Source organism: Oncorhynchus keta, chromosome 2 (genome assembly GCF_023373465.1).
Source record: "Oncorhynchus keta strain PuntledgeMale-10-30-2019 chromosome 2, Oket_V2, whole genome shotgun sequence".
NCBI classification, from domain to species: Eukaryota; Metazoa; Chordata; class Actinopteri; order Salmoniformes; family Salmonidae; genus Oncorhynchus; species Oncorhynchus keta.
In genome coordinates, this window is record NC_068422.1 from 13,426,130 (window position 1) to 13,437,904 (window position 11,775).

An 11,775-nucleotide genomic window follows, 5' to 3' on the forward strand; every position below is an offset into this window, starting at 1 on the left:
TCCCATTCTTCTCTGCAGGTCCTCTCAAGCTCTGTCAGGTTGGATGGGGAGGGTCGCTGCACAGCCATTTTCAGGTCTCTGCAGAGATGTTCGATGGGTTTCAAGTCCGTGCTCTGGCTGGAGCATTCAAGAACATTCAAAGACTTGTCCTGAAGCCACTCCTTTGTTGTCTTGGCTGTGTGCTTAGGGTCGTTGTCCTGTTGGAAGGTGAACCTTCTTCCCAGTCTGAGGTCCTGCGTGCTCAGGAGCAGGTTTTCATCAAGGATCTCTCTGTACTTTGCTCAGTTCATCTTTCCCTCGATCCTGAATAGTCTCCCAGTCTCTGCAGCTGAAAAACATCCCTACAGCATAATGCTGCCACCACCATTCTTCACCGTAGGGATGGTTCCAGGTTTCCTCCAGACGTGACGCTTGGCATTCAGGCCAAAGAGCTCAATCTTGGTTTCAATCTTGGTTTCATCAGACCAGAGAATCTTGTTTCTCATTGTTATGTACGCCTCTTGGTGGAGGGAACGCAACACCCCGCTACATCTCAACTCCCCGTGGAGTGAAAAAAAGTATGTGACTGTAGGTGCAGGGAAAGTAGAAACCGTCGGCCTTGCAGAAGGACCACTTGGTGCAGTCTTCTACCTCAATACTCTCAAAAATGGAACTAGACAAATCCACCACATCTCCCAGCATGCGAGATTGTGCCCTCATTAACACAAGCAGGAAAAACATGTGGAAATGCTTGAAGCAATTTTTAATCTGCAATTTTGATTTCTGGGTTGTGTACTACTTCTAACACAGGAGTCACATTACCACCAGCGATATCGTTCCTTAGTAGCAATATGACTCCTTTTACTGCCCTTGTAGACACTACACCAACACGGAAACATCTTGATACCAAGTCTGACCCTAAGTGGACCCAGTGTAATGGTACAGATATGGTTTTTGTCTCTATCCCCTGTAATATGACATGCGAGCCACAATACGTTTCAGGAGACCAGGGTAAAGCATCAGTAACGATTACTGACTGCGCCGCCCCAGTGTCTCATAAGATTTGTGTGGGCTTTTGATTAGCTTGTTCTCCAGTTGAGGAAACACAACCGATATAGATCAACGGAGCATAGATAGGATCCAGTTTCTCAAATGCTGAATCAATAAGTGGATCCAACGGATGAGCCACAGAGCATCAACTCCCGAATATCAGCAAAGGTGTTAGCTTTGCTAGCTGAACACCAGCGATTAAATAGAGACTATTTGTCCCTAGCAAACTCAACAAAAGTACGGTGAGAGGGTTTTTTGTGGTTCCTGAAGCGCTGCCTATAAGCTTCAGGCACCAACTCATGAGCCCGCAACGTGGTTGTTTTAACAATATCGTCCTGTAAACTGTCTTCCAGGGAGAGAGCGGCTACAGCTTCGACAATTTACATTTCAACAGGAGCGGCTAAACCTTGAGTGGCCAATGCAGCACAGCAGCCACTCAAACGCAGAGAAATAGGAATCAACTTCCGACTCCTGAAATGGAGGGACTAAACCAATATTTTTACTCACTTCGAAGTGGACTTGATGATGGGCAGGTTGTGGAGTCGCACTGGAGCCAGCGTCTAGCTCCAGTTGTCGGCTTCTATTTCCATTTTCCTCATTTCGAAATAAATCTCCAGCTGTCTAACTCACTCTTTATCTTTTCGCTCCACTTCCAAACGGACCAGCCTCACCTTTAGCCTAGCGTTCCCGTCTGATCCACCTGAAGCAGAAGATAAAGGGTTGAATCAGGGCAATGTAAAGGGGCGACCCCTCCCTTCGCGCCGTCCTCCGACTTGGCATCGGAAGGTCTACACATCTCCTCTCCTGAAGCCTCCCTCTGCTCATCTTTCAAGATCATTTTTTCCCCATTAAACCGTCCTTGACTAGCACTTTACACAACCCCACCAACCGATCAACAGACGGCTGAGGCAGCCATTCTGTACACAGCAGCCTACTGAACACACGGTAACGAAGTAAGTCACCCAAACTCACAACACCTCAATCCCCAATCACAGAGAGCTCAGAGCAGCGGGGTCCTGCGGATTTAATGATACCGGATGAGCCCCGTTATGTTATGTACGCCTCTTGGAGGAGGGAATGCAGCACACCGCTACATCTCAACTCCCCGTGGAGTGAAAAGAAGTATGTGATCGTAGGTGCAGGGAAGGACGTCAGAGGCAGAGAAAAATACCATTTACGGGGAATTTATTCCTCCTTAACATGGTAATGTGGGGAAAAGGGGCTGGATGGAACCAAAGCAAAGAAGTAAAAATGAAAGAGTCCCCTCTCCTACCTTACCTGCATTACCACTACTTACCTAACCTTTAGCACCACCTGGCGCACTAACCAAAATACAGGGGATGGTCTGCACAGGTCTTACCTAGTGTACATAGACAGATTAACTACGGGTTATGTATGCCCGCAGGCCTCTTGCCTAAACACTCCCAAGGTGCGTTCCCCTTCCCCCCCAGGAACAAATGAAACAGAATAATTTACCAATAATTTAAGTGAAAAATTTCAATAACCAAAAACACTAACTCCTATTGTCATACACATACCTTAGAAGGAGCGGCTACAAAGTAATATCCACAAAACTTTTACTGACCGCCACAACAATCAACACAAGACATAAAAAGAAGCTCTCTTCTGACAAAGGAACACTGGCTTTTATCAAGCTGGAGAAGGTGTTGGTAATTGCCGAGACAGCTGTATGCCCTGACAAGAGGGAGGGATCAGAACTTCAATCTGCGATTGGGCCGACCAATCAGCTGCTTAGAATCCAGGATGCAATTTCCTGAAATACACACACATACAAACCCACAACAACACAGAAACAGGAGAACATAACACTCATGGTCTGAATCTGGTTGTCATGTGCCTTTTACTGAGGAGTGGCTTCCATCTGACCACTATACCATCTCCACAGTGGAACTCTAGAGCTCTGTTAGAGTGACCATCGGGTTCCTGGTCACCTCCCTGACCAAGGACCTTCTCCCCCGTTTGCGCAGTTTGGCCTAGGAAGAGGCCAAAGGAAGAGTTTTGGTGGTTCAAATCTTCTTCTATTTCAGAATGAGGGAGGCCACTGTGTTCTTGGGGACCTTCAATGCTGCAGACATGTTTTGGTACCCTTCCCCAGATCTGTGCCTCAACACAATGCTGTCTCGGGCCTCTACGGACAATTCCTTCGACCTCATGGCTTGGTTTTTGCTCTGACATGCAGTGTCAACTGTGGGACCTTATATAGACAGGTGTGTGCCGTTCCAAATCATGTCCAATCAATTGAATTTACGATAGTTGGACACCAATCAAGTTGTATAAACATCTCATGGACGATCAATGGAAACAGGATGCACCTGAGCTCAATTTCAATTCTCATAGCAAAGGGTCTGAATGCTTATGTAAATAAGGCATTTCTTTTTTTTATTATTACTAAATGCGCAACATTTTCTAAAAACCTGTTCTCACTTTGTCATTGTGGGGTGTTGTGTGTAGATTGACGAGGGAAAAAATAAATGCCTTATTTATTATAACCAATGTAAGGACAAGCCAAGGGGACACTGTAATGACAAGCCAAGGGGACACTGTAATGACACGCCAAGGGGACACTGTAATGACAAGCCAAGGGGACACTGTAATGACAAGCCAAGGGGACACTGTAATGACAAGCCAAGGGGACACTGTAATGGGGACACTGTAATGACTAAGGGGACACCAAGGGGACACTGTAATGACAAGCCAAGGGGACACTGTAATGACAAGCCAAGACACTGTAATGACAAGGGGACACTGTAATGACAAGCCAAGGGGACACTGTAATGACAAGCCAAGGGGACACTGTAATGACACGCCAAGAACAAGCTAAGGGGACACTGACAAGCCAAGGGGAATGACAAGCCAATGGGACACTGACACTGTAATGACAAGCCAAGGGGACACTGTAAGGGGACAAGCCAAGGGGACACTGTAATGACAAGGGGACACTGTAAGGACAAGCCAAGGGGACACTGTAAGGGGACAAGCCAAGGGGACACTGTAAGGACAAGCCAAGGGGACACTGTAATGACAAGCCAAGGGGACACTGTAATGACAAGCCAAGGGGACACTGTAATGACAAGCCAAGGGGACACTGTAATGACAAGCCAAGGGGACACTGTAATGACAAGCCAAGGGGACACTGTAATGACAAGCCAAGGGGACACTGTAAGGACAAGCCAAGGGGACACTGTAATGACAAGCCAAGAGGACACTGTAAGGACAAGCCAAGGGGACACTGAAATGACAAGCCAAGGGGACACTGTAATGACAAGCCAAGAGGACACTGTAATGACAAGCCAAGAGGACACTGTAATGACAAGCCAAGAGGACACTGTAAGGACAAGCCAAGAGGACACTGTAATGACAAGCCAAGGGGACACTGTAAGGACAAGCCAAGGGGACACTGTAATGACAAGCCAAGGGGACACTATAATGACAAGCCAAGGGGACATTGTAATGACAAGCCAAGGGGACACTGTAATGACAAGCCAAGATGACACTGTAATGACAAGCCAACACATAGGTTGCTATATTCATAGACATGATGATACTGTATGTGACTGACTGAGTTTGAACCCCTGGGTTATCCGTGTGCCACAATACTGTGTAAGCCTGCTGAGCTAAGGCCTAGGCATTCGCTTGAGAACACAGCCCAGACACAACACATAGAATACCTCACTTAACCTTTTCAGGCACAATGTTCAGGACTTTGCTACCTTGGTTGCGTTCTCTTTCTCTCAATTCAATTCAATTTCAACTTAAGGGCTTTATTGGCATGGGGAACATATGTTTACATATGTCTACTAGCTAGATTTGTCCTGTTTGTTGTGGCTCCCTCCTCTGTCTGACATGTACAACCTCCCTCGTTTCTTTATGTCCTTCTAATCTCTCTTCCTGAGAAGTGCCGGTATGTTAGTGGGAGTATTGGCCTGTTTACATTTACATACACTCCCCAAACAGAGGGAGAGAGGGAGAGAGGGGAGGGAGGAGGAGAGAGAGGGAGGGAGAGAGAGGGAGAGAAATACATGACATTACTTTACAAGGACTGAATGGTAAATGAAGGCTTCCAAGCTTGATACAACAATTAGCACTGACATGTCAAGTGAGAGGTGTCAAAGCCCTATGTGAAGAATGATAAGACACAAAAACAGCACAAAATGATGCTCCTTACAGAAAAACAAGAGACATTTCTTGCTGACTATTATAAGATTTGGGAACATCAGCAACCTCACCTTCCACACAAACCATCCCCTGGCATGGCACAGTGCTATATTAGCACACTAACCTCTGTTGGGGGGGGTTTACGAGGGGTGAAAACTCAGGATACTAGACAACGAGGACTCTGAGTCAGCTAATATAAATCTCTAGAAGTCTGGAACAGTATTGGTACAGGACAACCCCAAGCAGTTTCCTCTGGACTTTCACCTAATCAAAGAATTAGCTTAGCAGGAGAAGCTCTCCCTTGAGAAAGATACCCCCACCCCGAGCGGGTAGGACCGGACGTTATATAACCCCACAGACGAGCAACCCCAAGCGGAAAGTCAACCTCCCAACACAGAGTACTACTCCCTCATTGAAATGAAGGATACATTTACCCAGCTGGTGGTAAGGCAGGTGGAGCTGGAACAGCAGGTGATTACACTCCAGTCAGCACAGACCCAGACAACAGTCCAGCACAACAACAACCCCTTAACCAGACCCAGAGAGCTGGAGGTGGAGAGAGACAGATCTGCACTCTGGACTGTGGTGAGACAACTTCAACAGGAGAAAAATCAGGAGCAGGAGAATAACAGAGCACTAGAGGAGATGATCAGACTGCTGAAGGAGAGGGTGAGGGGGATGGCGTGTGACAGAGAACAACCCACTAGAGAGGTGGCTACCCCCACAGAGAAGCCAGCAGAACAGCCCACCTCAGCACCCGACAAAAGTCTTGACACCACAGCAGAACAGTCCACACCAGACCCTGACCATAGAGTCGACATCACAGCAGAACAGTCCACACCAGACCCTGACCATAGAGTCGACACCACAGCAGAACAGTCCACACCAGACCCTGACCATAGAGTCGACATCACAGCAGAACAGTCCACACCAGACCCTGACCATAGAGTCGACACCACAGCAGAACAGTCCACACCAGACCCTGACCATAGAGTCGACACCACAGCAGAACAGTCCACACCAGACCCTGACCATAGAGTCGACATCACAGCAGAACAGTCCACACCAGACCCTGACCATAGAGTCGACACCACAGCAGAACAGTCCACACCAGACCCTGACCATAGAGTCGACACCACAGCAGAACAGTCCACACCAGACCCTGACCATAGAGTCGACGCCACAGCAGAACAGTCCACACCAGACCCTGACCATAGAGTCGACGCCACAGCAGAACAGTCCACACCAGACCCTGACCATAGAGTCGACACCACAGCAGAACAGTCCACACCAGACCCTGACCATAGAGTCGACACCACAGCAGAACAGTCCACACCAGACCCTGACCATAGCATCGACACCACAGCAGAACAGTCCACACCAGACCCTGACCATAGAGTCGACACCACAGCAGAACAGTCCACACCAGACCCTGACCATAGAGTCGACACCACAGCAGAACAGTCCACACCAGACCCTGACCATAGAGTCGACACCACAGCAGAACAGTCCACACCAGACCCTGACCATAGAGTCGACACCACAGCAGAACAGTCCACACCAGACCCTGACCATAGAGTCGACACCACAGCAGAACAGTCCACACCAGACCCTGACCATAGAGTCGACACCACAGCAGAACAGTCCACACCAGACCCTGACCATAGAGTCGACACCACAGCAGAACAGTCCACACCAGACCCTGACCATAGAGTCGACGCCACAGCAGAACAGTCCACACCAGACCCTGACCATAGAGTCGACACCACAGCAGAACAGTCCACACCAGACACTGACCATAGAGTCGACACCACAGCAGAACAGTCCACACCAGACCCTGACCATAGAGTCGACACCACAGCAGAACAGTCCACACCAGACCCTGACCATAGAGTCGACACCACAGCAGAACAGTCCACACCAGACCCTGACCATAGAGTCGACACCACAGCAGAACAGTCCACACCAGACCCTGACCATAGAGTCGACACCACAGCAGAACAGTCCACACCAGACCCTGACCATAGAGTCGACACCACAGCAGAACAGTCCACACCAGACCCTGACCATAGAGTCGACACCACAGCAGAACAGTCCACACCAGACCCTGACCCATCGACACCACAGCAGAACACAGACCCTGACCATAGAGTCGACACCACAGCAGAACAGTCCACACCAGACCCTGACCATAGAGTCGACACCACAGCAGAACAGTCCACACCAGACACTGACCATAGAGTCGACACCACAGCAGAACAGTCCACACCAGACCCTGACCATAGCGTCGACATCACAGCAGAACAGACAAATGAAGAACCCCAAGCCCAGCGGCTCTCACCCCCTCTGAGCACCCTGATAGCCCTCCTGACAACCCCCCCACACCCACTGAGGACATACACAAGAGACAGATTGTTCTCCTTATGGACTCAAATGGGAAATATATACATTATATATATTTTTTTCCCCCAAACAGAGTGTGTCTAAACTCTGGTGTCCAAACACCCTAGACCTTCTGTCTGAGGACCAACTAGGTTCACCTAGCCACATAATAATACACAAATGACCTGAGAGCACAGCAGGAAAGGGTGGCCACAGCAGGAAAGGGTGGCCACAGCAGGAAAGGGTGGCCACAGCAGGAAAGGGTGGCCACAGCAGGAAAGGGTGGCCACAGCAGGAAAGGGTGGCCACAGCAGGAAAGGGTGGCCACAGCAGGAAAGGGAGTGATTGAAAAAGCTTATTCTACTTTCCACAATGTACAAGTGGTTATCTCCACCCTGCTACCACGAAAAGTCTTCCACCCTGCTACCAAACAGCAGGTAAACGCAAGTATTTCCTGTGACTGTGCCTCAAAACCCAATATTTTCCTGGCCCACCACTCCACCCTGGACTTGAACAGCCTTTATGACCAGGTCCACCTATACAAGGCAGCAGTGCCCACCTTTGCCCGGACTCTAAAGGACAGCGCTCTCAAACGCCGGCCCCAACACTTTACACAGGAGCAACAGATCAATAGACCCCCCCCCCCAAAGACCTACACAGAGGACCGACGCCGAGAAGACCTACATCTAGACCACTACACCACCAGCCACATCCCCACCCCAACCAGTCAACACCCCCCAAGTCAACTATGCCCGCATCCCATTTAGGGCCTGTAAGATCAGACCTACTGTATTCCCCTCCTGCACACCCCATGCACCCCACCCCCGCAAAGAGGGCCTCAACATGGAAGTCACACATACACCCAGTCCGTGAGCAGGCAAACAGGCCCAAGCCCCACTCTTACACTACCCCAAGCCAATGGCATGTACCAAATGCTCAGCAGGCTCTGCTCACACTTACTGGTCTGATGGCAAACCACACAACCAACAATATTGGAGACTTTATGGAACACAAAGCCTTCACTATATCATCCTGGAATATCCCAGGCCTGAGGTCATCTGCCTTTGGCCTAAAGAGCGGGAACCTGGACTTCATCAAAGAAATCGGAAATACAGACATTGTCATCCTACAAGAAACATAGTATAGAGGAGACGGACCCACTGGTTGCCCTCTAGGTTACAGAGAGCTGGTAGTCCCATCCACCAAACTACCAGATGTGAAACGGGAAGTGACTCAGGAGGTATGCTAATTTGGTATAGAGCAGACCAAACACACTCCATTAAATGAATTAAAACAGGAACATTTTACATTTGGCAAGAAATTCAAAAGGAAATTATCTTAACAGAGAAAAATGTCCTCCTGTGTGCTACTTATATCCCCCCACGAGAATCCCCATACTTTAATGAAGACAACTTCTCCATCCTGGAGGGGGAAATCAATCATTTCCAGGCCCAGGGACATGTACTAGTCTGTAATGACCTAAATGCCAGAACCGGACAAGAACCTGACACCCTCAGCACACAGGGGGACAAACACCTGCCTGCAGGTGACAGCATTCCCTCCCCCATATGCCCCCCTAGGCACAACTATGACAACATAACCAACAAAAACAGGTCACAACTCCTGCAGCTCTGTCGCACGCTGGGTATGTACATAGTCAACGGTAAGCTTCGAGGGGACTCCTATGGTAGGTACACCTATAGCTAATCTCTCAGCAGTAGTACTGTAAACTACTTTATCACTGACCTCAACCCAGAGTCTCTCAGAGCGTTCACAGTCAACCCACTGACACCCCTATCAGATCACAGCAAAATCACAGTCTACTTGAACAGAGCAATATTCAATCATGAGGCATCAAAGCTAAAGGAACTGAGTAATATCAAGAAATGCTATAAATGGAAGGAATATAGTGTGGAGACCTACCAAAAAAACAATTGGGTAACAACAAATTCAATCCCTTCTAGGCAACCAACTTCCTGGACAAAACGTTCCACTGTAATAGTGAAGGTGTAAATTTGTCAGTAGAAAATGTTAACAGTATATTTGACCAATAACTAATCCAGGCATTTGTCATCTCCCGTCTTGATTACTGCAACTCGCTGTTGGCCGGGCTCCCTGCCTGTGCCATTAAACCCCTACAACTCATCCAGAACGCCGCAGCCCGTCTGGTGTTCAACCTTCCCAAGTTCTCTCACGTCACCCCGCTCCTCCGCTCTCTCCACTGGCTTCCAGTTAAGCTCGCATCCGCTACAAGACCATGGTGCTCGCCACGGATGAGGGGAACGGCACCTCTACCTCCAGGCTTTGATCAGGCCCTACACCCAAACAAGGGCACTGCGTTCATCCACCTCTGGCCTGCTCGCCTCCCTACCACTGAGGAAGTACAGTTCCCGCTCAGCCCAGTCAAAACTGTTCGCTGCTCTGGCCCCCAATGGTGGAACAAACTCCCTCACGACGCCAGGACAGCGGAGTCAATCACCACCTTCGGAGACACCTGAAACCCCACCTCTTCAAGGAATACCTAGGATAGGGTAAGTAAGAGTAATCCTTCTCCCCCAACAAGATTTAGATGCAAGTGGCTGTTCCACTGGTTGTCATAAGGTGTATGCACCAATTTGTAAGTCGCTCTGGATAAGAGCGTCTGCTAAATGACTTAAATGTAATGTAAATGTAAATGTAAAATGTAATGTAAATGTGTCAACAGCAACCTTGGGGAAATCCTCTGCATGATCATTAACAGCAAATTCCATCTAGACACCATTGCCCTAGAGCACACAAAAAACTATACACGCCTTGGCCTAAGCATCAGCGCCACAGGTAACTTCCACAAAGCTGTGAACAATCTGAGAGACAAGGCAAGAAGGGCGTTCTATACCATCAAAAGGAAAATAAAATTTGACATACCAATTAGGATCTGGCTAAAAAAACTTGAATCGGTCGTAGAGCCCTTTGCCCTTTATGGTTGTGAGGTCTGGGATCTGCTCACCAACCAAGAATTCACTAAATGGGACAAACACCAAATTGAGACTTTGCATGCAGAATTCTGCAGAGATGTCCTCTGTGTACAACGTAAAACACCAAATAATGCATCCAGAGTAAAATTAGGCTAATAACCACAATTGATCAAAATCCAGAAAAGAGGCGTTCAATTCTACAACCTAAAAGGAAGCGAATCTCAAACCTTCCATAACAAAGTCATCACCTACAGAGAGATGAACCTGGAGAAGAGTCCCCTAAGCAAGCTGGTCCTGGGGCTCTGTTCACAAACACAAACAGACCCCACAGAGCACCAGGACAGCAACACAATTAGAGCCAAACAAATCATGAGAAAACAAAAAGATAATTACTTGACACATTGGAAAGAATTAACAAAAAACCTGAGCAAACTAGAATGCTATTTGGCCCGAAACAGAGAGTACACCGTGGCAGAATACCTGACCACTGTGACTGCCCCAAACTTAAGGGAAGCTTTGACTTTTGTACTTTAACCATTTGCAGATTGTTACAACACTGCATATACATACGTATACATAATATGACATTTGTAATGTCTTTATTATTTTGGAACTTCTGTGAGTGTAATGTTTACTGCTCATTTTTATTGTTTATTTCACTTTTGTATATTATCTACTTCACTTGCTTTTGCAATGTTATGTTTCCCATGCCAATAAAGCCCCTTGAACTGAATTGAATTGAGAGAGAGAGAGAGAGAGAGGTCAAGGAAGGAAAAGAGGGAGAGGCTTGTAAAAGTATTTTAGGGAGGTGGGAACAGAGATTCATAGACAGTAGATATGTTGATCTGTTCCCACTAAGGATCAGACAGCTGGAGAGAGAAAATCCAGGAGGGAAGATGGAGATACAGGTGGGAAGATGGAGATACAGGTGGGGAGATGGAGATACAGGTGGGTAGATGGAGATACAGGTGGGAAGATGGAGATACAGGTGGGAAGATGGAGATACAGGTGAGAAGATGGAGATACAGGTGAGAAGATGGAGATACAGGTGGGAAGATGGAGATACAGGTGGGGAGATGGAGATACAGGTGGGAAGATGGAGATACAGGTGGGAAGATGGAGATACAGGTGAGAAGATGGAGATACAGGTGGGAAGATGGAGATACAGGTGGGGAGATGGAGCTACAGGTGGGGGTACTTTAGTCTGTTGGAATGGAATGGGGGAGGGTGCTGG

The 11,775-nt window shown here is 48.1% G+C and overlaps 1 protein-coding gene across 7 annotated transcripts in view; it reads left to right on the top strand.

Moving 5' to 3' along the window:
- The window catches only part of LOC118374995 (inactive rhomboid protein 1-like), an 83,111-nt gene that overhangs the window by 53,594 nt on the left and 17,742 nt on the right, over window positions 1-11,775 (top strand). The window contains exon 1 of one of the 7 annotated variants that reach the window (XM_052472256.1): window positions 11,381-11,449. The exons of 3 other annotated variants lie outside the window; for them this stretch is intronic. Coding sequence is in view for 3 of the 4 variants with exons in the window: in XM_052472252.1 (XP_052328212.1) it covers window positions 11,458-11,489 (32 nt within the window). In the remaining variant the exon portion in view is untranslated. Of the gene's footprint in view, window positions 1-11,380; window positions 11,490-11,677; window positions 11,710-11,775 lie in introns of those variants that run through there. 3 more of the 7 variants (XM_052472252.1, XM_052472255.1, XM_052472254.1) reach the window with 3 other exon arrangements.